We start from the raw sequence: 26,107 nt of genomic DNA on the forward strand, positions 1-26,107 counted from the left end.
GAGGAAACTAGAGGCCCAGGAAGGTGAGCAGATGGGCCCAAAGTCACACAAGGGTGGGTTGAAATTTTACATGTTAAAAGCAGCTTCTCCTGGAAGTGGGAGCCAGGGAGGGTGCAGAGGTCAGCACCATGGTGTCGGGGTCAGGTCCAAGCATCTCCCATGACCTTCAGTCTATAATGGCGGGGCCAGAGGAGGTGCCCCTTCCAAGCCAGGCACCTCCTGTCTCCAGCACTCCCCTGGCTTCTCTGGCCTGCTAATACGAAGCTGGAACAAAGGCTGCCCCCACTGGTGGGGAGACGGGGGGGTGCGCAGGACTCTACACCCCACAAATGCCTGGGCCTTACTCATCCTCTCCCCTTCAGAATGACTGATGGCAGGGCGGTGCGCCCTCCCATTTTCCACAAAGACAAGCTGAGGCCCAACAGTGTTCAGGGAGGGAGCTCGAACCCAGGGCCGGTTGTCAGTGAAGGACTATCTGCATCTGTCACTGGCTTCAGCACCATGAGGTGTCAGACCCACCAATGGTCCTGTTGGGGTGTACTGCAGGGTGACGGCACGTGGGGCTTCATTACCAGTAAGGTTTGGGGATAATTTTTTCTGAGACTGAGTCTCTCTCTGTCACCCAGGCTGGAGTGCGATGGCACGATCTCAGCTCACTGCAGTCTCTACCACCCAGATTCCAGTGATTCTCCTGCTTCAGCCTCCTGAGTAGCTGGGGTTACAGGCACGCGCCACCACATCCAGCTAATTTTTCAAACTTTTTTACTAGAAACAGGATTTCACCATATTGGCCAGGCTGGTCTCAAACTCCTGAACTCAGGTGATTCACCCACCTTGGCCTCCTAAAGTGCTGGGATTACAGGTGTGAGCCACCATGCCTGGCTGCTTTGGGGGTAAATTCTAGGTTGTCTTTGATGGAAAGGGGCTAGGTTGGGAGGGAAACATACAAGGATGTTCATAGCAGACAGGGTCACAGACCTGGGCTCATACTCCAGGAATGATGAGACAAAACCAAGGGCCTTCAGGCTGGGGATGGGAACCAGAACCCTCACCAGAAGTCAGGCTGGGAAGCGAGTGTGCAGCACTGAGCATCCAGGGCCGCCTGCTGGACCCCCAAGAGGGTGTGGTTTGGTGCTCCCCAGAAGCAGTGGTCCCCCATGCTTGGCTCTCACTCCAGAGACCCGATGCTAGCCTGGCCCCAGGGTCTGCCAGCCACAACTGCCCCAATGCCCTCCCCAGTAAGGGCCCTTGCACCGTGCCGGGGACGGGCGCCTTTCCAGCAGGCACCACCTGCCCCTCAGCCTGCTGTCCGATCCATTGTTCAGTGGCGCCAAAAGGGCAGGGGACCTAATGCAGACCCTTCCTCCAGGTTGGTGGGCAGGGAGTGGGATAATGTGGGAGGAAGAAGAATCCCCCCCTCCACCATGGCCTGTGTGTGTGGGGGTGGGCATGTAATTCCGTGAGGGCGTGGGCCACCTTCCCTGGGGGCTGTGGCTATTGCCCAGGCAAGGGGACAGGACAAGGACAATCAGCTCTCTCAGCTCCTCCAGGATGATTATGGCTCTTCCCTGCCACCCCCCCTCCTGCCAGGACCCCTGGAGAGAAGGAGCCTTCTCCAGCCATTCCAGTTCCTCTCCTGTGATTTGTTCTGAATTTTCAAACAAAGAGTAATTATGACAGATGTGGAGCAATCAGCGTCATTATGCGGAAACAAGAAAGGGAAAGGAGCGGAGAGGAGGGGGATTCCTCTTTCCTCCTCAGGAAGAAGCAGCTCCCACCTCCACCTCCAGCAGTCCCCGCCGCCGCCCAGCTTTTCCCTTACTCAGGACCGTTCTCAGCCGGCTCTGACCCGCCTCACAGGCACCGTAAGACTTCTGTGCACAGAGCCTCCTATACCTGGGACGTCCCAGCAGCGGCCAGGCCACGGGGCATGTAACCCTGCCTGGCCCACCCAGAAGTGGCTCCCACCTTGGCCAGGACTCTAAGCTGTCCTCTGATCCCTACAGTCCCCTACTCCACCCTGCAGGGCCCCAGGTATCCGCTTCTGTTTCTGAGGCTTAAATACTGAGAGGTTCTCCAGGGGTTTGAGCCCCTGCTAGAGACATTCAGGCCGGTGAACTTTTTGGGTCAGGCAGAACCGGGTTTAAATCCCAGCTTCCCCACTTACCATACACCCTTGGCCAAGTTAATTAATCCTTCTGGGATCCCATTTACTTATCTGCAAAATAGGACTAGGAATTCCCAATAATGGAATTGTGGGAATTAAATAAATGAGCACAAAACGGGCCTAGAACCATGCCGCCCCATCTTACTCTGACTACGTTTACTGTTACTAACTAGTTCTCTCCAAGAACCAGCGCATAGGTAGCCCTCAAACCTGCTCAGCTCAGCCTCCACGGTGCTTCGGAAACTCAGAGACCCTCTGCAATCTGCCATGGAGGTCAGGAGCCCACATCCAAGGCTTAACAAGCCCACACCCACTGACAAACCAGGGCAGAACTAAAGAAAAACAGAGGGGCCAGGTGTGATGGCTTATGCCTGTAATCTCAACACTTTGGGAGGCTGAGGTGGGAGGATTGCTTGAGCCCAGGAATTTGAGGCCAGCCTCAAAAATATGGCAGAACCCTGTCTCTACCAAAAATATAAAAATTACCTGAGCGTGGTGTCATGTGCTTGTAGTCCCACCTTTTTGGGGAGGCTGAGGTGGGAGGACTGCTTGAGCCCAGGAGGTAGAGGGTGCAGTGAGCCTGGATCGCACCACTGAACTCCAGCCTGGGGGAACAGAGTAAGACCCTGTCTCAAAAAAGAAAAGGAAAGAAAAGAAAAAGAAAAAATAGAAACATGCACCCCAGTGTGTCCTCAGGGAGGAACATATAAGACTCCCCCTTTCTGAACCAGAGGGCAGAGAAGAGTGAGGCACTGGGGAAGGCCAGGGTTCAGAAGCCTGATAAAGCAGGGACTCCTTTACCTGCCCAGGCTGGAGGACCAACCATGTCCTTGGGCAGGTTACTCCCTTGGGGCTTCAGTTTTCAACTCTGTAAAATGAGAAGGTTCGACTAGAGCACCAAGGTCTCACCCTACCAGGAGACCGGGAAGACCCCTAAGGATCTAAGGGGGCTGGGAATTTTAGGATTCTATGGCTGCAGCCTACGACTCAATGAAAGGGCTAGAGCTTGGGTCTCTCTCATGGTGGTCTGTCCCCTCCTCTCCATTTAGGTGGTCTGGTCTCCATCTGCCCACCCCAAGTCCCTGAGGCCTCTTGATGGTACCCAGCCCCCTCACATTCCAATGGCCTTGGGGGCAGCAGCCAGACCAGAAAGTCCAGTTCCTGCCCATTATCACTGCCTGCATCTGCACTGCAACCTAACACCAGCATTCCAGAGAGCAACCCAGGGCTGCCCCCACCACCCGCTGTGGTCAGTGTCAGTGTCAGTGTCCAGGCTCAGAGACAGGCCCCAACCAGGGATCTCAGATTCCTCTCAGGAAAAGCCTTTCCCCAGGGAGCCCCTGACTTGCTGGGAGGCTATAAGCCCCATCCCTTGGTGTTCTCTTTGAACCTCATCTTCCAGTCTCTCCCCCGAGTCTGTGCAGAGGCCTGAGCTCACCTACGTCTGCTTCTGAAACAGAAATCCCACTCTAAACGCAGCAGAAGGTGGTAAACACAGGAATTCTCACAGCTGGAGAAAGAGGCACAGTGGATCACACCTGTCACCCCAGCACTATGGGAAGCCAGAGCTGAAAGATGGCTTGAGGCCAAGAATTTGGACTAGCCTTGGCAACACAGTGAGACCCCATCTCTACAAAAAATTCTTTTTTTTTTTTTTTTTTGAGACAGAGTTTCACTCTTGTTACCCAGGCTGGAGTGCAATGGCACGATCTCGGCTCACCGCAACCTCCGCCTCCTGGGTTCAGGCAATTCTCCTGCCTCAGCCTCCTGAGTAGCTGGGATTACAGGCACGCGCCACCATGCCCAGCTGATTTTTTGTATTTTTAGTAGAGACGGGGTTTCACCATGTTGACCAGGATGGTCTCGATCTCTTGACCTCGTGATCCACCCGCCTCGGCCTCCCAAAGTGCTGGGATTATAGGCGTGAGCCACCGCGCCCGGCCAAAAAATTCTTAAAAGTTGGCTGGGCGCCGTGGCTCATGCCTGTAATCCCAGCAATTTGGGAGGCCGAGGCGGATGGACCACCCGAGGTCAGGAGTTCAAGACCAGCCTGGCCAACATGATGACATCCCTTCTCTACTAAAAATACAAAAATGAGCTGTGAGTGGTGGCAGGTGCCTGTAGTACAGCTCCTCAGGGGGCTGAGGCAGGAGAATCGCTTGAACCCAGGAGGTGGAGGTTGCAGTGAGCCGAGATCACACCACTGGACCCCAGCCTGGAAAACAAAGAGGGACACTATCTCAAAAAAAAAGAAAAATTTTAAAAACTAGCCCCAGCTACTCAGGCTGAGGTGGGAGGATCTCCTGAGCCCAGGAGTTCAAGGCCAAGATCACGCCACGACACTCCAGCCTGGGTAGCAGAGTGAGATCCTGCCTCCAAAACAAAAAAAGATACAGAAAGAGGCAGGAAGCAGGACAGAACAATAAAGAAGGAGGAGGAGGAGCTGGAAAGGAAAGCCGAAGAAGGCCGGGAGGACAGGGCAGGAGAAGCTGGGACAGAGGGATGTGAAAGACCAACATTCAACATGCGGCCTCAGAGGAAGGCGGAGGTGGGGGGTCGGGGCGGGGGAGTATCAAAGACCAAGGAGCATGGACACCAAGACCCAGAGGAGAGAGGGGGAAGGGCGGGTGGAGCCCCTGGGACACCAGCCCTCAGTGTCCCATTTTCTTCCCACCTGAGTCAGGTGAGCCAGTCGTGGCCCCCACGGGCTTGCCTGCATTAAGCCCACCCTGACCCCTGCCTCTCCCTGCCATCTAGGGTCTGCCAGCAGCCCCCACCGCTTGCCACTCTGCAGGCCTCTCTGTTCAGCCCCCAGCTTCCTACCTTCACTGGGTCTCCGCGCCCCTCCTCAGGGACCCTGTAGAAAGCCCTCTCTTCTGCTGTCCTTACCTCTGAGGGCAGCTACAGAGGCACTTCTTAGAACAGGGTGAACAAAGTTGGGGGCAGGGAGAGCAAGCTCAGAAATCAGGGAGAGGTTCTTTCGTGGGGATGGGACAGCACAGGTCAGCAGGCTTGCAAGAGTGCAGCTGGATTGTGGGCAGCCACCCAGTGAATAAGGCGAGGCACAGTGGCTCCCGCCTATAACCCCGGCACTTTGGGAGTCCAAGGTGGGTGGATCGCTTGAGGCCAGGAGCTTGAGACCAGCCTGGCCAACATGGCAAAACCCTGTTTCTAATAAAAATACAAAAAAATTAGCCAGGCTTGGTGGCACACGCCTGTAATCCCAGCTATTAGGGAGGCTGAAGCAGGAGAATCACTTGAACCCAGGAGGCTGAGATCACGCCACTGCACTCCAGCCTGGGAAACATAGTGAGACTGTCTCAAAAAAAAAAAAAAGAAAAGCCCAGACTCCTGGAGGTGCTATGGCCACATTCAAATACCCCAAATGTAAGCCCCACCCTCCACCCAGCGCCCCAGGGCTTGCCCCCTCCTCTCTCACTTCAGCTGGTTGGGTAAGGGTCAGTCCCTTACAGGACCTAATAAAATTATCTATCACCTCATCTTGTCTGAGGCTGGGTCTGTCTACTCCAGCTTTCTAGCCTGCTCAAGGGAAGAGGGATTCCACAGGAGAGCCTTTGAGGAGAGATGGACCCCAACCCTAAGCCCCATGACAGCCTTCAGGCACACACCTGTATGCTCAGACTCACCTGGCAACACACACACCCACACACACCCACACGCACGCGCACACACACACACACACACACACACACTCATTCACTCCTGGTCTCTACATTCCTTGTTTGCAGCCAGACTATGGCCGTAGAAAATAAAGGTTTCATAGGTCAGTTACACAGGCAGACACTTTTGGTGGAATCACTCAGGCCCATTTAAACAAAGACAGCAGTGAGCTGTTTGGTTTATCATCCTGGGTCCTCTTCCGTTGCATTCTACATTTTTTGAAGGCTATGGAGAACAGCCTTCAAGCTACTGTGGAAAACTCTCTCTCTCTCACACACACACACACACACACACACACACACACACACACACACACACACAGCAGCCTGCAGGCACTCTGGAGAGAAGAGGGGAGAGGGAAAGGCGATACAAGAAGGACAGGAGTGAAAAAGTCCTTTCTCCCTGGGGGTGGGGAGGGGACAGAGGGTTAAGGGGGGCTGGGGGCCTGTTTCATTTGCAGGCTGCAAATGCCTCCCCTATTCACCGGCCCACATTCCCAGCCAAGGCGCCTGGCCGCTCACAATGCCGGGAACGGGAACAGAGAAGATTTGCACATTGTGTTTAAGGGGCCAGCTGGCTGCCTGTGACAGTGGAGCCAAGGTGTGGGAACCAGAAGCGTTCGACTTCCACACTCAAGTCCTGCGGGTGGGGGTGAGGGGAGGCCCTGCACACAGAGAATAAGGGGGGCCTCCCCCTACAGTTGGGGCCAATGAGCCTGGGGGCACAGGCCTCGTCTAGCTAGAGAGTGAAGCCCAAGGCAGGAGACCCAAGACCCCGGCATGGAGGGGGGACCGAGCCATTTAGTCTCTGATTCACACCCCATCTGGTGAGGAAGAGAGTCTCAGCTCCTCTAGAGATAAGCACGCGGCAGCAGCACCCCAGGATCCTAACCCGCGTGCATTATACCCCCCTGCCCATCCTCCCGTGCACAGGCTTCTGTTCCTTTGAGCTGCGCTATCAATTACAAGGGGGGTGGGGTGGGGAGCAAAAGAGGCAGAGAGAGAAACAGCAGAGAGACAGAGAGACAGCTTTGTCCCAGAAGGCCACATGTTCATTTAGTTTTTACCAGGCTCCACAGGCAGGGGACATGAGAAATACAAAAGAAAGAAGCCCTTTAGGAGCTTAAAATCGGGTTGAGGAGACAGATGGAATATCCAGCCGCAAAACAGTGACTTAACAATGCAAGCAGCCATCGCCGAGAGGAAGGTTTAGCCAGAATGCCTCAGACCACAAACGCTCCCTGCCTTAGGAAGGGGAGGAAGACATGACTGTAAGCGGGATGGTCTTTGGGGAGGGATCAGTTATGGGAAGAACCAGGCAAAAACAGACTTGGAGGAGGCCCAGGGGAGGCAGGGGCGTCCTGAGGATGGATGAATGAAAAGAAGCCTTCGGTGGCTCACACCTGTAATCCCAGCACTTTGGGAGGCTGAGGTGTGCGGATCACCTGAGGTCGGGGGTTCAAGATCAGCCCGACCAACATGGCAAAACCCCGTCTCTACTAAAAATACAAAATTAGCCGGGCGTGGTGGCGCATGCCTGTAATCCCAGCTACTTGGGTGGCTGAGGCAGGAGAAGCGCTTGAACCCAGGAGTAGAGGTTGTGATGAGCCGAGATCGCACCATTGCACTCCAGCCTGGACAACAAGAGTGAAACTCTGTCTCAAATAAAAAGTTAAAAAGGAAGCCTTCATGCCCAGAGCAGACATGAGCCTCAGTCCAACCCCCCACCCCAAACCTTGTAATGAGAAAAGCAAGGCCCAGAGAGGTTGGTTGACTTGTCCACAGCCACACAGGACCCCTGGTATCCAGAAAAGGGCTTTTCTACCACACAGCTTCTCAGGGGTGTCAGAAGGGGTCAGTTTGTGCAGTGCTGACTGGCAGGTTCAAGTGTCTGAACCCCACCCATTTGAACCTACCTCTGAGCCATGGCCGGGTACAGGTGAGGCCCTGGCATGAGGGCAGGTCTAGGTATGGACACTCACTCACTGCTGGGGACAGCAGCTTCCTGCCCTAATGGGTAGGCAGATGTGTGTGTTTGAGGAGCCGCGGGAGAGACTTCCTCAGTTGAGCTGCCCTTCAAGAAGGAGAGAAGAATTTGCATTCCGCACACCAGTCCTGAGCAACTAACCTCCAGGTGAGAGAGGCCTCCAGGGTTACACAGCCCTCCAGGACCCACCGCCCTACACAGGGCCCCCTAAATACCAGGCTGTACTCCCCAGCAGCTCCTGCCCACCGTTCTTCTAACCCCCACTCAAACCTGATTCCACAGACCTCCACCCAGACCCTGCCCCCAGAGCCACACACCTGGGCCTTGTTGCTGAAAAGGGACTCCAGAATAGCTGGTGAAACTGCCTTCCCTCAGACAAGCTAGAATGATCCGGACTTCAGAAGTAGGAGCTGAGGGCCCGCGAGGGTAGGTGACTTACTGAGGCAGAGAAAGCAGGGGACTAGAATTGGACTTTCTCTCCTCTCCACATGTCCCACTGCCTCTTTCTAGGAGTCTGGGGTCACCAGGGACCTTTCCAGGAATCACACCACAACTAAAGGAGCTCAGAACTTAGCATGTTTTCACCTCTGTTAGCTCCTTAAAATAATAATAGTTACTACTGTTAGTACCTGGCTGAGCACGGTGGCTCACGCCTGTAATCCCAGCACTTCGGGAGGCCGAGGTGGGCGGATCACTGGAGTTCAGGAGTTCAAGACCAGCCTGGCCAACATGGTGAAACCCCATCTCTACTAAAAAATACAAAAATTAGCCGGGTGTGGTGGCAGGCGCCTGTAGTACCAGCTACTTAGGAGGCTGAGGCAGGAGAATTGCTTGAACCCAGGAGGTGGAGGTAGTAGTGAGCCGAGATCATGCCACTGCACTCTAGCCTGGGTGACAGAGTGAGACTCAGTCTCCAAGTATATATATATATATATATATACACACACGCACACATATTATTAAGGTACTAATATATACACACACATACATGTGTATAAATGTATATATATATATGTGTATGTGTGTGTGTATGTATATATATATGTTAGTAGCTTAACAATACTTAAGGAACGCTGCCTTTGTGCCCTGTGCTAAGCTCTTCCTTCACATTACCATAGGTAATCTTCACAACATTTCTCCTTGGTATTTATTATTATTTTATACTATTTCCTCCCATGTTATTTATTTATTTATTCAGTAGAGCCAGGGTCTTGCTCTGTTACCCAGGTTGGTCTCAAACTCCTGGCTTGAAGCGATCCTCCTGCCTCAGCCTCTCAAAGTGCTGGGATTATAGACATAAACCATCACATTCCCCCATTTTAAAGATGAGGAAACCAAGGCTCAGAGAGGTGAAGCGACTTGCCCAAGATCTCACAGCCAACAGGTGGTGGGGCCCAAGCCCACGGAGGCCAGGCCCACAGAGCCCAGGTCGGTTTGCACCACAACCCACTGTTAAACTACTGTTGGGCCTGCCCAGGCAAGATGGCCCCAGGCTGGGAGTGAGGGCAATCCTGGCTCTTGGAGAACCCAGGCAGGATTGAGACACCTGGGCCCTCATCCTAAATTAGTGGGCAATACTGAGCACTAACAATAATGCTTAGCATTTCCAAGATGCCAAGCCGTGTGCCAGGTGCTGTAGACCCATCACCTCATGTACTCCTCCAACAGCCCTGACAGACTGATGGAATGGTGCCCATTTTTTCAGAGTTGGGTACAGAGTCTCAAGAGGGCTAAGTAACTCCTGCCAAGGGCACTGACCATTGAGTGGCAGAGCTGGGGTTCAGACCCATGGACGTCTGGCCCTGAAGCCGCTGTTCCAAAGGCTTCACTATGCTGCCCGAAGACCCCCACACTGGAGGTTCTGACGTGGGTGTGGTCTCTGTTAGCCCCTTGCTACTCGGAGTACAGCCTGTGGACCGGCTGTATTGGCATTACCTGGGCTCTTGTCAGCCCTTCGCCTAGACTTATAAATTCAAAATCTGAATTTTATCGATTCCCAGGTGATTCACAGGCTCAGCAAGGTTTGGGAAGTCCTGAACTAGGTCATAGAGCTGGTCGCTCTGGTTCCCCAAGAGGCCTGAGATCAAGAATTAAGGCTAGGACATGAGGGGCAGGGATTGAGGGTGGGTCCTCCGATCCTCCTCCTTGTAGCTAGTCCATTCCTTTTTGGAGTCATTCGGGCACACAGGCCTCAGGTGACAGTCACTGTACACACTCCCCAGGCTCAGCCCCTTTAGAGGGATAGCAGAGGGTCTCAAAGGCCAGGCCAGCTTCCGCCCACACCCTGAGGCTTGGGAGAACACTCAGTCCTCCTGGAAGGGGTTAAAACAAAACAAGATGCACTCTGGCTCCAATAATCTCACTCCCTGATAGATTTCCCTGGAGAACTCCCTAAATGAATCCCAGCAAGGGAGGAAGCAGGGCCGGGAGCAGAGTCGGGCAGTTTGCTTTTGCTGGAGATTAACCTCCACGGGCAGCCAAGGTTACATTTAAAGGCCACGTCAGTGAAACCGCCTTTAAATGAGGAGTGCAGGGCTGGCTCCCATTACTGAGAGCCTCCTGCCTGCCAGGCAGAGGGCGGGCGCGCTGGTCCTCACAGCCGTCCTACCAGGCAGGACCACGTGCACGTTTCACAGGCAAGGAAACTGGGATGAGGAAGCATTAACTCATCTTTAACCCCCCAAACTACAAGCAGGTGGAGCTGCAAGGCAGAGTCCAGGGCTCCCGAGCCTGAATACTCTTAGGACCCTGAGCTGTTCCATTCTAAAGGGGAAATATTTGCAACCGAAGCCCCAAGGAATCAGCTTGTGGTGCAGCCGCTGGTCAGGCTGTCTTTCCAGGACAGTATGTGAACCCCCTGGGATAGAAGGGGGTGCGTTCCTAGCCATCGGCCTCTGGGCCAGAGCTCAGATGCCCAGCACACCCACCCACATAGACCTGAATGCCCATCTGCCTCTCTGGGTTAGTCTGCTGGGTGAACTGTGAGTCTGTGAGGGGTGCTCCCCACAGGCCCCTGTGGAGCAGGCAGGAGAAGCAGGGGCCTCCAGAGGACTCCCCACACCTCTTCAGCAAGGCACCCTCCTGGGTGACAGAACACCTGCAGTGCCGGCAGGCACATGGGCAGGGAGTTATTACGAAGGAGGAAACCCAGGCAGCTAGTCAGCTTTGGAGGTTTCTAGGGACATCAGCCTGTGAAGTGGGAAAAGGAGATCCAGCCGCACCGTTGCTTGGCATCTGAGCATTCCCCCATGGGACCACAGTCTTGCAGGGAAGACAGGGGCCATGTCAGACTGCCAGAGCTTAGAGGCAAACCCCCAGCTGTCTCCAGGACCCCAGAGGATTAACCAAGCTGACCCCACCCACAGCTTAATTTCTTGTACTATATTTGTTAGCAGTTTAAGGAAACCAAACATCTTGAAGGTATTACCATTTATAGAAAAGCATATTTATGATTAGCTATATATGTAAGCGCCTGGGGATTTATCTCCCAGGATTCTAGGCTGGTAATGCAAAGGCCTCAGGGGGGTCCATCTATCTCTCAGCGTTGGCACAGGCCAGGGAAGGTATGGGGAGCATCTCCCTGAGGACTCTCATCTCCGATCTGCAAATCTTCCGGGGGTCCCCACCGTCCGTCCATGCTTCCCTTCCTCACACCCAGCCATCTGCTCAGAGGCTGCACCAGCCTTCCCCTGCACTGCCGGGGGGGCCTCGAGATGACAGTGGCTGAGCCAGAAGTGATTTGGTCTAAAAGTCCAGGGCTGCCTCCCAGAGAGCTCCATATGGGGGCCTGGATCAGCCTTCCTCAGAACAAAGGGGCATCTTAAACCCAGCGAGAAGGCTCCTGCCTCAGACTGATTCATCACTCACCAGCCGTTCAGAGCAACTGTGCAAATGCCCTCAGAGCCAGGAAGAAACTTGTCAGCGATCACGCAGGAAAGAGGCGGCTGCCAGAGGAGCTAAGTGGGAGGGTGTGGTTTCGGGCTGCCCAGATTACAGTGCCGGCTCTTCTGCTACCAGAATGCCACTGAGTCCCCATAAGGCTCAGTTTTCTCTTCTATAAAAGGGGGATGATAACGACCTAGCTTCCATTCTCCCAGAGCTGTTGTGATGACAAAATGAAATAATTCATGTAAAGCACTTGGGCAGTGTGCCCAGCATGCAGCAAGTACTTAAAACGTGTTAACTAGGGCCAGGCGTGGTGGCTTACGCCTGTAATCCCAGCACTTTGGGAGGCTGAGGCAGGAGGATCACTTGAGACCAAGAGTTTGAGACCAGCCCAGTGAAACCCCATCTTTACCAGAAAATAAAAAATTAGCTAGGTGTAATGGTGTGCACCTATAACCCCAGCTACTCAGGAAGCTGAGGCACAAGAGTCGCTTGAACCCGGGAGACAGAGGTTGCAGTGAGTTGAGATGGCACTACTGCACTCCAGACTCAGTGACAGAGCAAGACTCCATCTCAAAAAAAAAGAAAAAAATGTTAGCTGGAATTGTCACTGGTAGTCAAAGCAGCCTCATTAAGGGACACCCCTTTCCAGAGGTCCAGAGATATGAGGTGGAGAACATTTTCCACTTGCCAAAACTTCTGCCCTTTCTCAACCATGACCCCACTGGCCCCAGCTTGCCACCTCCCTGGGATGCATGGAGAATTTTGGTTTATGCAACACACTCCCAGTGTGCACAGCTTCAACAATAACAGAACTTTTGCAGTTCGGGGCAGTTAAACTGAAGTCATTTCATCACCACAACTGGTGATTAAGCAGCACAAGCAAAGCATAATTCGAGAGCTGAAACATCGTGCCTCGCCTTTTTTTCTCCCATTCGAAAACACACGTTAGCAGTAAAGTGAGTAGGAGTGACGTCACCACTGAGATAATTCTGAAATTGTCCTACCACATTTTTTTAAATGCAAACTGTTGACAAGCTCCAGAATTTCATTCCTGGTATACGAAGGTCTTATCCTACCCAAAGGTTTAAATTAATTTAAGCACATAATTAAAAATTGCATGTAGCCAAAATTGCCCTTAAAAATCTCTTCAATCACCCATAAAGTCTGGCAATTATTTATCTTTATATACAGGACTCAAACTCAATGAACCCGGATGCTCAAAGCATGTCAGGCATATGGAAACTAAGACATGCTGACCCAAGAGCTGGGTAAAGCTTCCTCCCCCACTCCCCTCTGGGTGTTTGGCTACATTCTTGTCCATTCACATTCCAGTCAGTTAAACGAGCATATGATACAATTCCACCGCCACAAATCACTGGCGTGCACCTCAAACCTGACCCATGCTGAGAAATTAGTCCTCCAGAAGGCTGCCTAAGATGGGACCGCTCCCATCGCCCTCGTGCCCCAGGCTGACCCTGGATCACCAGCTGGCCGACAGAACGGGAAAACAAGGGATGTCCACTTACTTGCAGCCTGGATGCGAGCCTTCCGGCTGACCACCAGCCCAAAGCGGTTCTGGGCCACACACTCATAGTCACCCTCATCCGAAGGGCTGCCTCCTCGCTGCAGCCTGAAGTGACGGATCATCAAGGACCCATTGGCCAGCAAGGTGGAGTGGGTGCTCTCCGGCAGCTCTACCCCATTCTTCCTCCAGGTGATTTGCACTGGAGGGGTCCCCTCCACCCTGCAGTCCAGCACCATAGGCTGCCCAGGGACTGCAACATCATCACTTGGCTCCACAGCAAACGCCAGTTCGGCAGAGTTGCCAAAACCTGCGTGGGGGAGGGGAGAGGAAGGGAAGCAGGGATGTTAGTGTGAAAGAGCATGCAGGAAGAACTCCACCCACAGGGTTCCAAGTTCCTTGGGTCTATGCACCCCATCCCCAGGGTTCCGTAATGCTGATAGGAATTCCTATTATATACAGAACTTTACGCGTTACAAAGTGCCATCCTAGGCAGTACTTTACTTAATCATCATGCCATCTCAGAGATGGATATTATTTGTACCATTCCTTCTTTCACAGGTAAGAAAACGGAAGCCCAGAGATGTCAAGTGACTCGCCCAGGGTCTCACAGTTAGTAGCTGCAAAACTCGGACCCAAAAGCAACCCCGACTCCAGTAAGCTGCTGCTACTCCGGTGGCCTCCCCGGATAAGCACTGAAGCCTCACAGACCGTCGGGGAGTGACCTTAGGTAAAGCATTCAGCATGTCCCGGCTTCCCATTCCTCATCTGCTGAAATCAAGGACGAACACTGGGGCTTGGGTCATAGCGTTGTATGGCATGATTAACAGACGCAAAGGCGCTACGAAAAATGTAAAGTTCTAAAGAAATACAGAGGGAGATAGTAATAAATCATGCTTTTTTTTTTTGCTGCCAAAACCCCTCAGAGGCCCGGTCCAATGCCTGGCAGGGAGCAGGGTGTGTAGTCCCAGAACGCAGGGTACAGGCTAGATGGTGGCCCCATTACCCCTCCCCTCTGGCGCTCTGGGTGTTGGTCCTTTTGCCTTTGTCACAGGGAGACACGAAGAGGAGCAAACACCAACTATGGTTTCCCAAAACCCAGGAAGAGGGGGATTCTAGAACCTTCACTTCCAGCCAACCTCTCTGTTCCTGCAGAAGAGAAATGAGCAGGAAAAGGAGGAGGCCAAAGAAGAGAGGGGGTTAAGGCTGATGAGGGAACAGAAGCCAGGCTGGAGGGACAAGCACTCCAGTCCCAAGCATGATGCCAAGTCGCCAACTTCTCCAGCAAGCAACTTACCAGACCAGTTAAAACTCCACTCAAGGAGGAATGAATTCACCTGGTCCGAAGGGGCAGCCACAGGCCCCTCCTCACGTTTCTAGATAACTAGCGATCCTGGAGATGGCCCCTCCCCAGCAGACTAGGGCCCTCCCAGGCTGGGGAAGATGGGCAAGTGGGTGGGGAGAAAGGAGGGGCTTTGGGGTTACAGGCACCCTCCCCCGCCCCCCCACCCCGCCCAGGGAGATGTAATGTTTTAAGACTTTTGAGGACCGCACTTATTCAAACCCCTGCGCATTCTCCCCAGGTCGTGAGTTTCAGTCGCCTTAGCCCCCAGTCCAACCCCGGTATAGCTGTCGGGGGAAAAAGTTTCTCCTTGACGCGGACGCGATCTTCTGCTTCCTGGGAGTGGAGTGGAGAAAGAATAGCGCCCAGCTGAGCGTCTGTGGAGAACTTGAGGTGGGAGGAGAAGGGACTAGATTTTCACTCCTCTCCCCGGAGTGAGCCCATTGCAGCCACTAAAGGGAACAGGGTGGTGGTGACCGAGCCCCAGGCAGCCGAGCCGGCGGACCGCAAGAGCCAGGGGCAGGGTCTCCGCGTGTGCACACTCCGGGGAAGGGCAGGGGCACGTGAGCATCCCCGCGGCGCGCTCGCTCTCGCTCGCGGTGGCTTCTCTCCCTCTTGGCTCTCGGGCTGTGTCCCGCGTCGCTCCCTGGCCACGCGCTGCCCTCCAGGAATCTCCTTCCCCCTCTTCTTCGGTCTCTCCCGCGCACTCCCCGGCCCACTCTCAGCTCCAAACGCAGGACGCGCCACCTCCGCCCAGTGCAGCGGGCAGGATCCCGGTCTCCGCCCCCCGGGCTGCTGTCCTCTGCCTCGGCCGCCTCGGGCTACGTCCACTGCCGGGCACCGAGCACCCCAGCTCGTCCGCCGGGGTCGGCGCTTAGCCGTGCGGTCTCTCCGGGCTGCTTTCCCTCTGTCCCCGCGCCAACCCGCCCCGCTTGCTCCCGCTTCGCTGCACTCCTTGCCCCTCCGTCTGGGCTCCCGGACTGACCCGGTCTCCCTCCGGCGGGCTCGGTCCTCATCACGCCCCAGGAGCCCCCGACAGTCCGGCTCCGCTGGGTCCGGCTGGCTCCCTCCCACGCGGGGTCAGCCCGCACGTCCGCGCTGCTCTCCCCGGGTCCGCCCCTCGCGCCCTCTCGCTCCCCGCGCGCCCTTCCCCGGGCTCCGTCCGCAGCCGCCCGGTCCGGGGCGCTTCGCTCACCCTCGCCCGGCGCCGGCAGCAGCAGCAGCGGCGGCAGCAGGAGCAGGAGCAGGAGCCCGGGCCAGCGCAGCGCAGGCGGGCGGCGCGGAGACGCGGCGCGCGGCACAGCCATGGGGCTCTCGGCTCGGCGACGCGCGGCTCCCGGGCCTCTCGCGGCTCACAACGTCCCGCGGGGCCGGCGCCGGGGCCGGGGCTGGGGCTCCGGCCGGGGCCGAGCCCGGGCGGCGGGGGGCTGGGGCCGCATGCCTGCTCAGGAGCGCGGGGGGCGCAGGGGGAGCGCCGCTTGCGCCATCTTGCACCCGCCCGGGCGATCTGTCAGCCTCTCGGGGGTGCGCGCTGCACACCCGCACCGCTCGCGGCCGCCCCGCCCTCCTCCCCAGCCCGCCGCCCCCTCCTCTCCGCTCCCGGTCCCCTCCCCCAGCCCCTCTCCCCGGAGGCCGGGTCTGGGGAACAAAAGAGCCGGCGAGCGCTTTAAGCGGCCGGACATTCCCGGCTGCGCGGCGGACGCGCCCCCTGCGCTTTGAACTGTGGCCGGAGCGTCCGGCGCCGTCCCGGGCTGCGGCCGAGCATCCCCTCCCCGCGGACCTGCCCGGGCCCTGGGGGGCTGGGGACGTGGACACCCAGCGGACTGCGGAGTGGGTCCGTGCTGCGGAAAGACACTCACAGCTGCGGGATTCGCTCTGACTCACTCTCTCGCTGCACCCTCCTCCAAGTCCGTATTTTTGAGCTAATTCTCTAAAAAGCTGCATAAAGTTGTCAAAGATTGAGTTTTCCGTGGATTTCTGGTCCTTCCACTCCAAGGAAAGATCATGTAGCTGCAATGCTGGCTTCTCTGGACCGAGGAGCCCTGTTCTGGCTCTCAGTGGGGTGGACTGCCCGGAGAGAACAGACCCAGCAGGACAATGAGAGCTCTAAAGGCGCCTGGCTTCCGACCTCGGTTCTGCCTGCAGCCCAGCCCAGTCACTCTCAGCGAGCTCATCTGAAACATGAAAATAATCTTCTCTCTCCTGTTCATCCCTAGAGACCTTTAAACCGCAGAGGTCCTGACAAACGACCTGGTAACTGGAAAAGCTCATAGAAAGTTACAATTCCCAGTATCGTTTCCGTGCCACAAAGGCGGCCCTCAATCATTCACGTTAGAGAGCATATAAGGTCCCACATGAGAATGTTACAGAAGGTAAGCATGTCTCTTGGCAGAGTCATACTCATGCTAGCCCTCAGGGGCCTTGAATCTTGGCCACTCGCTATTAAATGCTCTTCTGTTGAGTCCAGCATGATGGACTAGTCCATCAAAATTAATGATCAGCTACTAAGTTCTAGGAGCTAGAGATTTAAAGGTGGCAGGCTAGGCTTGGTGGCTCCCACCTGTAATCCCAGCACTTTGGGAGGCCGGAGTGGGCAGGTCACTTGAGCCCAGGAGGTCAAGACCAGCCTGGGCAACATGGTGAAAACCTGTCACTACAAAAAATACAAACATTAGCCAGACATGCTAGTGCATGCCTGTAGTCCCACTGCACTCCAGCCTGGGCAGCAGAGACCCTGTCTCAGTAAATAAATAAATAATAAATAATAAATGAATGGTGGCCTAATGCAGCCATTTGCTACTTTGGCTCTGGACTGGGATGGCAGAGGAAAAACTAAGTCTCTCTTTTGATACCAACTCTGGAACTTTCGGACCTGGAGTGTTAACCATGTACAAAACTAACTTTGGTGCAGATAAGCAAGGAAGTACAGGCCTCCAGAAATCAGAGTGGCCGTAGATGGACAGGTTTACTAATGTTGGAGCTGGCATAGCCCAGGACTGTTCACTTTGCAGTAGCTACTGGAAGATGAGCCTGAGAAGCAGGACGTGAGGCGTGTGAGCAGCGGGAAGCAATGGAAAAATTCTAGGTCGAGGACCGCAATGTGCCAAAGCCCTACTGGATTTCCTTGTGAGAAAGAGTGGGAGTGCTGGTCTCCCAGCCACAGGAAAGGGAGGGGAAGGGCCTCCCTGGGCCTAAAATCCTAGAACTCCCTCCTGCAGGGCTTGAATTCCCAACAACCCCTTCTTGGCTTCTCCTGGACTCAGAAGAGGTCAAGTTGGTGTCTTGAATTGCTGTCATTTTAAATTCATTTTGACAAGTGTTTAATTCTTCTTTATCACAACCCTTGGTCTGAGAGTGATATGCAAATAATGGCTATGCTTCCGTGTGCAGTATCTCTCTGTCTCATCTGTCAATTAACTGATCTGTCAATTAACTCTGGGTCTGGCCCACCAGCCCCTTTAGGGGTGGTCCTGAGCAAGGCAGCCTCTAGCTCTTGATTCCCTCCAATAGAAAGCACGTTCCAGGCTCTATAGAGATCTTAGCAGAGAGCAGCTGCCAGCTGTGATCCAGGATGTGTGTGGGGTGTGAGTGTGGAGTTTTGCGTGTGAGACTGTGTGTACATTTGCTTTAATGGTCACAAGGGTGTTTGTGAAGGCAAGTATGCATGTGTGGGTCTCTGAGCTTGTATACACAGTGCACATGTGTGTGATTGTGTGGTCATGAGTAATTTTGGTGACCAGAATAGTTGTGGACCCCAAATCTCTGGAGTTGTTCCCTCTTTCCTGCATCCAAAAAAGTTCAGAGAAATGTGTGCCCAGATGGAAAGAGATACCCAGAGAGTCTAAGGAAGTGCCATCAAGGAACCCATCTTTCCTACGTTGGCGTCTTTTTCCTAAGTGCCTGTTGAGGGAGGAAGATGGTTTTGTTCCTTAGCCGGGTGCAAGGGCTCATGCCTGTAATTCCAGCACTTTGAGAGGCCAAGGCAGGAAGATCACTTGAGGTCAGGAGTTCGACACCAGCCTGCCTAACATGGTGAAACCCCATCTCTACTAAAAATACAAAAATTAGCTGGGCGTGGCAGCAGGAACCTGTAATCCCAGCTACTCGGGAGGCTGAGGCAGGAGAATCACTTGAACCCAGGAGGCAGAGGTTGCAGTGAGCCGAGATCATGCCACTGCACTCCAACCTGGGCAACAGAGTGAGATTCGTCTGAAAAAAACAGACAAAAACACACTATTTTGGGCCGAGGGGTGTGGGTCATGCCTGTAATCCCAGCCCTTTCAGAACTTGAGGCAGGAGGATGGCTCGCGCCCAGGAATTCACGCACGACCAGTCTGGGCAACATAGCAGGACCACATTTCTACAGAAAAAAAAAAGAAATTTGATACTAGCTCGGCATGGTGGCATGTGCCTGTAGTCCCAGCTACTCGGGAGGCTGCGGGGGAAAAGACTGCTCGAGCCCAGGAGGATGATCTGCAGTGAGCCGTGACTGTGCCACCACACTCCAGCCTGGGCGATCGAGAGGGATCCTGTCTCAGCAACAGCTGCAGCATTTCCCGTCCCAGTGAGAAATAAAACTCCCTCGAGCAGAAAGGCTGAGGAAATTCTAGTCACAGTCAATGGTTCCAAAACAGAATTCCGCATTTCTGGAAAATAGTTTATTAATTCATTATAAGGACAGATACATGAATAAATGCCTTAGCTTAACACTAAAGAATATCGCATTTGTAAGGAGAAAAAGAAAATGCTGGAAGAATAACTGAATAGTACAGCATAAACTAAATACAGACAAATAAATGAGCAAGTACTGATTACACTTGTCATGCATCAAAAAAAGGAAGATTTTTAATTGAGACTCAAAAAACTTAAGGCATCAATGGTTAGGTGACAAAGGGATTAATACCCTGTGAAAGGCCAATAGATTCTTTTCTAATAAAAACACTGCTACAAAGACACAAACCTAACACTTCCAAATTACCCAGAGCCCAAATCATATATAATGCTGGTGAGAAATGGCCACTTTCTTATCAACTGTGAGTTATAGGCAGATACCAGATTTATTACTTATTTGCTTTTGAGAAACAATTTTCCACCCAACCTAATGGGTTATAAATTGTCTCATTTGCAGCTGTTTAATTTAAACCAGAACCTCAGTGCCGGTTAAACAAGAACATGAAAAATGACTGTGGTGTAACGCTAAGAGCCTACTGTTAAAATAGCCATTTAATTCAGGGCAGTTTTTTTTTTTTCTTCTTTAAAAAAAAAAAAAAATCAAACCAGCAAAATAAAATGAGGCTTTTGACCTTCAGAGCGGTGATGAAACATACACAGTGGTGCTTGCCACAGCAGTGCTGAATGCTCCAGAAACAGTACAAGTGACAATTCTGTTTTTAACGAGATACAAAACCGACATTAATAATCTTTAGTGTTATCGTAGGCTGCTTAAGGGGGGGGAGGAGGTGGAAATGTAGGTGCAGACATCAGCAGTGAGTGACACCCGGGTGTAATAAACACAGATGCGTTCAGGGTTTGAGGCAGCCACAACTGTGTTGAGAGACATTTCACCATTTAAGAAGAAAAAAAAAAAGGAGAAATGGACTGGTTATTTCGAATTTGGCCCAGAAGCCAGAGTTAACTCTTGATGCGCCCATCAGACACCATTAGGAAGGAAAGACCCTGACATCTATGCTCCTAGGAGAGGGCTGAGGTGAAAAACCAAATAAATGACATTGTTTTCACCACACAGAAAATAGAAGTCAGGCTCATCCCTCTGTGGCCGGTAAACAGAACATGACTTGAGGATTCAATTTAAAGAAAAAACAAACTGAAATGAGCTAAGCCTTTTCCTGCAAAGACCTCCCTGCCAGCACCCCAGAGGGTGAGATTCCTCTCATCCCCAACCCGGATCAAGTCACAGGGTGGGAAGGCCCTCGCTGAATGCTCACTCCTTCTCCTCCTTTAGCTTCTGCTGGAAGAAGGGCCCTGAATCATCTCCATCCAGTACTTGCCCCCTGCATAGGAGGGAGGGCATAATTTTATTCTGAGCTGGGTCACAGTCCCCTTCCCTGTTTCAAACATTCTCCTCTATGACTTGGATCCATCCAAGGAGAACCCTCAGATCCCAGTCCCAAGGAGAAGCATGCAGAGGAGCCGGGAAAGATGCAGGGAAGCCGGGAGCAGAAGCACTGAGCGAAGAGGAGGCAGGAGGATGGCAGGCGAGTGGCCCGCAGCACAGACATGAGGTCCGCGCGGGGGCCTGAAGCAGACATGAGGTAGTCGCGTTGTTAGAGAAGGATGCAGAGTTTGAACCCAGGCAGGAGAACCAGATGACACAGTCTGGGAAGAGGCGCGAGAGACGGCAGAGGAAGGAAAACAGGAGAGAGAAAAGGGAAGAGTATCTGGGAGCAAAGGACGCTGGCGCTGGGAGAATGCGGTGACTGGGGGCAGACCGCTGGAGCAGTCAGCCGCAGGGAAGGAGGGGCAGAGCGGGAGAAAGCGGATTTTCCAAACCAGGCACTTCCCAAATTAGAAAATTCAATGCGGAGTTGCTCAGAGGGGAGCCAGGGTCACCTCTCAATCTGGGTAGTAAAGAGCTGGGAGGTGATGCAACTAAAATGCTGGGTAGTCAGAGCCTGCTTGCGCTCAACCCAGCCAGACAGGAAAACGGGCTGGGACTGTCCTTGTCAGACAGGCACTGGAGACACTCTCAGAGTGTGTAATAAAGGGCTGGGTGATGGAGGTGGGGGCCCGTAGGGCTGGGGAGTGACCTGTCTGGGGCACCATCCTGACCTGGAGGACCAATCAGGCTGTGGTGACTCCTGCCTGGGCTATGGCTTCCCAGCTCATCAACCAGTACACACGTGCGCTTCACATATGTGCGAATCACATGTAGCTGTGTCTCATGTCTCTCACATGTCACATGTGTATCACAAAGAGTATGGGGGGAGTAAATAATCCATTTCTTCCTCTCCCCTCCCAGCCAAAGCACCTTAGGAAGCTCCAAAGGGCTTGACGATGTATCTACAGGCACCCATGTGGACATGCATGGCCTCAGGTGTCGAATCCTGTGTGATCCATACCTGCCTGCCCAGAGCCACACCCTCTGGGAGGAGTTAGGCAGAGGAGGAAACTGGGGATCCAGGCAGGCCTGGGCTGGCTCCTAGAGGGCAGGGACTCTGAGCTGGCAGCTGTCTCCAGGGGTCTCCAGCACCTTGCCTGGCTGGAGGTCCGGGTAGGAGCAGGAAGCACTCGCTGCCTCTGGCAAGCAGGTGAGTCTGTCTGGCCCCGGGGCTGCCAGCGCATACCCTCCCAGCTCCCTATCCAGCCAGGCTGCCCCCTGCCCTGTATCCCCAACACCCGAGATGAGATCAGGTGCCTCCGGACGCAGGGGGTCCTCAGGCTCCAGGTCTTGGAGATGGAGGTCAGGGTTCTCCTTAGATGCACTAAAGTCGGAGTGGACGATAACTTCGGCCTCCACCTGGTTCTTGCAGGTGGGGGGTGGCTTCTTCCTCCCATTGCCCTGATCAGAGCAGAGAACACAGAGACATAGTGACCGTTACTGAGAAATCATCAGAAGAATGACCAGCGGACATGGGGCAAAGAGACTGACCCTGCATCAGAGTAGCTGTCACATGAGAGCCGGTAAAGAAGGGATCCGCGGGAACTGCTGGAACCCATGCCAACAGTCCCGTGCAGGGAATGAGAAATACTTCCCATTTGCCCTCGCCCAGGGGTTTCAGGAGTATCAGCCTCAGTGGAGGCCTCTGGGGAGAGGAGGAAGGGCTGAATTACTCAGGCCAGCCACACCCTCAGATCCACAGAACTGCTGTGGCCCACTCAGGCCCAGGTAGCGGAGGGACTGTTGTCAACCCAGGTTGAAACAGGTTCCTGCCAACTGGCCTGTCCCCCACTTACTCAACCTTTGGAGGCTCCAGGGGTTTCCTGGCTAGACTTCTATCGCCAGGGAAGTTACCACCCAGGGGTCTCCAAAGAACTCATTACTTCCTCTTCACAAGCACAGAGACCCTTCCCTCCTTTCCTGCCCCTTTCTCCCGGGACGCCTACCTTGATGGCTTCGTACACCAGAGCCTGCAGCAACAGCGTCTGCCCAGTTCCAGCAGGAGGCAGCAGAGCCCGGGTCAGAGCTGGCCGGGGGCCTGCCTGGGGCAGCTCACAGCCTGCCCAGGAAGCCGCCCAGCTCGGCCCGATTGGCGGAGCCCAGGAGATCTGTACAGGGAGAAGAAGGGGACACTGAGGGGCACAACCAGGACTGGCTGGGAGTGGGAAGCCCAGGGAAGGGAAGTGCATGGACCACGGGGAAGCAGCGTCCGGACTCTCACCCGCTGCTCTCTCCCTCCCCAGGTCTCAGGGGAGGAGCACCAAAAGGGCTGAGAGTCCAAGGTGGACTCTGAGGATGAGTCCTCCTGCAGGGGAGCAGAACACCAGACACTCTGCAAAGCCCGAGGTGTCCCAGCCAGGGGGGAGAGAGTGGGGGAGGACGGGTTGGAGTCGGGTGGGATGTGCCGCCCCTGCCAGCATGAAAGGGACCAGCCCTGTGGGGGCCTCACCTTATCCTGGTCCCAGTCCCACCTGGCCACAGCCAAGGTGACCGGCCCCTTCTCCCCATACAGGGATGGCTGGTGTTAGAGGCCTCCCCAGCTCCTGGGATGGCTACCCTGAGTCACCTGCTGGGAGGCCCTCTCCTCCGTGAGAACCAGGCTAACCTATTCTGCCAGGGGATGGAGGCCCATGTGCTTCCCTGTCCAGCCAACCCTTCCGTGGAGGAGGCAGAGAGGCCGAGTGCGCTGCTGGTTCCCGGGTGGGGGTGGGGGCTGTGCCGGCAGAGCCACGCGTTATGCTCTGGCACCTCCTGGTGTCTTATTTAGGAATGAGCCGCAGTGTGGGGTGTGGACCTACCTTTCTCTTGGAGGGACCCTGGCAGTCAGAAACACCGCCACCCATAAGGCTGTGGACTTCAGCCCTGTCCTCCACATCTGAGGGCGGCGGGGACCAGTCCTGAAGATGGGGGTGCACAAGGGACTCCAGTTCATGGGCCCCTGGGGGACTGGGGGGGCCAAGCCGAGCTCTGGCGTACAGCGTGGGGTTCCCAGTGGTGGCGGTGGAGGACAGGCCTGGGAGGGATTCCCTGGAAAGGAAGATGGAAAACAAGGCATAGCGGTCAGAGTGAGGGGTGGGGGTGGGACTGGGATCTGGTCCAGCCTATGTCTCTGGGCAGGTTCCTGCTCATCTCTGAGACTTGCTGTCCTGGTCTGTGCTATGAGTAAGAAAAACTGCTATTGTTCGGCAGGTGCAGTGGCTCACACCTGTAAATCCCAGCACTTTGAGAGACCGAGGTGGGTGAATCACGAAGTCAGGAGTTCAAGACCAGCCTGGCCAAGATGGTGAAACCTCGTCTCTACTAAAAATACAAAAGTTAGCTGGGCACAGTGGCAGGCGCCTGTAATCCTAGCTACTTAGGAGGCTGAGGCAGGAGAATCGCTTGAACCCGGGAGGCTGAGGTTGCAGTGAGCCGAGATCACAGCACTGCACTCCAGCGTAGGTGACAGAGCCAAGTCTCCACCTCAAAAAAAAGAAAAAGAAAAAACTGCTATGGTTCAAAACAGCCTGATGCTATGAACAGGGCCCTTCCACCCTTGGCTCCAGGCATCTGGAGATCTGGGGCCCCTCTTTCCAAGATGCTGGCAGCTACCAAGGAAGTGGGAGCAAGGCATTTCTGTTGGCCTTGCTGCGGGGGGTAGGCTGGGGCTCCCCTAAGTCCACTCTCCATTCTCATGAGGACATTGTGCCTGATCCCTTCATCCCAGAGTCCTAACTTTAATGGGGCTCCTGGGAATGCCAAGGGCGAGTCATGGCCACTTTCGTTGATGGCCCATTCTGCAGCCCTTCCTGGAAATCTCCCTTCCCTGCAATCAGGCTGGCTCCCCTGCCCACCTGTGGGGGCTGCGGCGCAGGCCAGCACACATGCAGGCCAGGAGGCAGAGGAGGCCCAGGCAGACACCCACGATGATGCCCGTGACTGAATGCATGTCCAGCGAGTCTGGTGAGGGAGAGAGGGGTGCAGAGCAGGTCAGGACAGAAGATCAGGTCTATCCATGTCTTTTTCAGGAGACACCAGCTGGAGCCTCACCCTTCAGATGCTCACAATCTTCTGATACAAGGACAGGAGGGCCCTGTGGTCCCACAGAAACTGCTATGCCTCTCCCTCTGACTGAAACACACCCCGAGGTTGTGCTCTCCTCCTCAGACTGGCCCTTTGGTGAAGCACGAGTTGCCTGCCCCCAGGGCTGTTGCATGGGTGTGCGACACGTGCAGATGCGGGTGTGCGACACGTGCAGATGCGGGTGTGCGACACGTGCAGATGCGGGTGTGCGACACGTGCAGATGCGGGTGTGCAGGGCCTATGCTTGGACGGCCCCACACTTGAGTTAATGCTCTGCTGTCACCATCTTAAAAAAAAAATTTTTTTTTTTGAGACAGGATCTTGTTCTGTCACCCAGGCTGGAGTGCAGCAGCATGAACACGGCGCGCTGCAGCCTCAACCTCCTGGGCTCCAGTGATCCCCACCTCAGCCTCCCAAGCAGCTGTGACCCCAGGCATGAGCTGCCATACCCAGATAATTCTTAAATTTTTTGTGGAGACAGGATCTCACCATGTTGTCCAGGCTGTTCAACTCCTGGCCTCAAGTGATCCTCCCATCTCAGTCTTCCAAAGTGCATGAGCCTTTGGGTTACAGGCACGAGCCACCATGCCTGCCCTCTAATTTTTAAAATAAAGGATCGAAACTTTTCATTTTGCACCGGGCCCTGGAAATTATATAGCCAGTCCTGTTGTCCATCTCCACCCCATAAAGCTCATCACCTCACCAAGCTAATCCTCCAATCAAAGCCATTTCCCAAAGAAACTGGTCTGTAAAGCCAGTCCTGGCTTGGCACAGTGGCTCACACCTGTAATCCTGGCACTTCAGGAGGCCAAGGCAGGTGGATCACTTGAGGTCGGGAGTTTGAGAACAGCCTGGCCAATGTAGTGAAACCCTGTCTCTACTAAAAATACACAAACTGGCCAAGTGCAGTGGCTCACACCTATAATCCCCTTGGGAGGCCGAGGCGGGCAGATCACAAGGTCAGGAGTTTGAGATCAGCCTGGACAACATGGTGAAACCCCATCTCTACTAAAAATACAAAAATTAGCCGGCATGATGGCGTGCGCCTGTAATCGCAGCTACTCAGGAGGCTGAGGCAGGCCAATCGCTTGAACCCGGGAGGCGGAGGTTGCAGTGAGCTGAGATCACGCCACTGCACTCCAGTCTGGGCAACAGAGCAAGCCTCTGCCTCGAAAAGAAAAAAATACAAAAATTAGCCAGGCATGGTGGCATGTGCCTATAATCCCAGCTATTCGGGAGGCTGAGGCAGGAGAATCCCTTGAACCCAGGAGGCAGAGTTTGCAGTGCGCCGAGATGGCACCACTGCACTCCAGCCTGGGCAACAGGATCAAAACTCCATCA

At 54.4% G+C, this 26,107-nt stretch overlaps 2 protein-coding genes across 4 annotated transcripts in view; both read right to left on the bottom strand.

The window, feature by feature from the left end:
* The window catches only part of IGDCC3 (immunoglobulin superfamily DCC subclass member 3), a 50,396-nt gene extending 35,757 nt beyond the window's left edge, over positions 1 to 14,639 (bottom strand). For 2 of the 3 annotated variants that reach the window (XM_032250986.1, XM_032250985.1), the window contains exon 1: positions 13,249 to 14,636. In XM_032250986.1, the coding sequence (XP_032106877.1) occupies positions 13,249 to 13,483 (235 nt within the window). In that variant the 5' untranslated portion in view covers positions 13,484 to 14,636. Of the gene's footprint in view, positions 1 to 13,248 lie in introns of all 3 variants that reach the window. The other variant, XM_032250988.1, reaches the window with a different exon arrangement.
* Positions 14,640 to 21,505: 6,866 nt separating this feature from the next.
* IGDCC4 (immunoglobulin superfamily DCC subclass member 4) overlaps positions 21,506 to 26,107 on the bottom strand; it is a 47,950-nt gene continuing 43,348 nt past the window's right edge. Inside the window, 5 exon segments of the mRNA XM_032250990.1 lie at positions 21,506 to 21,763; positions 21,766 to 22,105; positions 22,651 to 22,812; positions 23,503 to 23,731; positions 24,538 to 24,643. Coding sequence (XP_032106881.1) covers positions 21,699 to 21,763; positions 21,766 to 22,105; positions 22,651 to 22,812; positions 23,503 to 23,731; positions 24,538 to 24,643 — 902 coding nt within the window. The 3' untranslated portion in view covers positions 21,506 to 21,698.

Source organism: Sapajus apella, unplaced genomic scaffold (genome assembly GCF_009761245.1).
Source record: "Sapajus apella isolate SASKATOON/1434 unplaced genomic scaffold, GSC_monkey_1.0 scaffold74, whole genome shotgun sequence".
NCBI classification, from domain to species: Eukaryota; Metazoa; Chordata; class Mammalia; order Primates; family Cebidae; genus Sapajus; species Sapajus apella.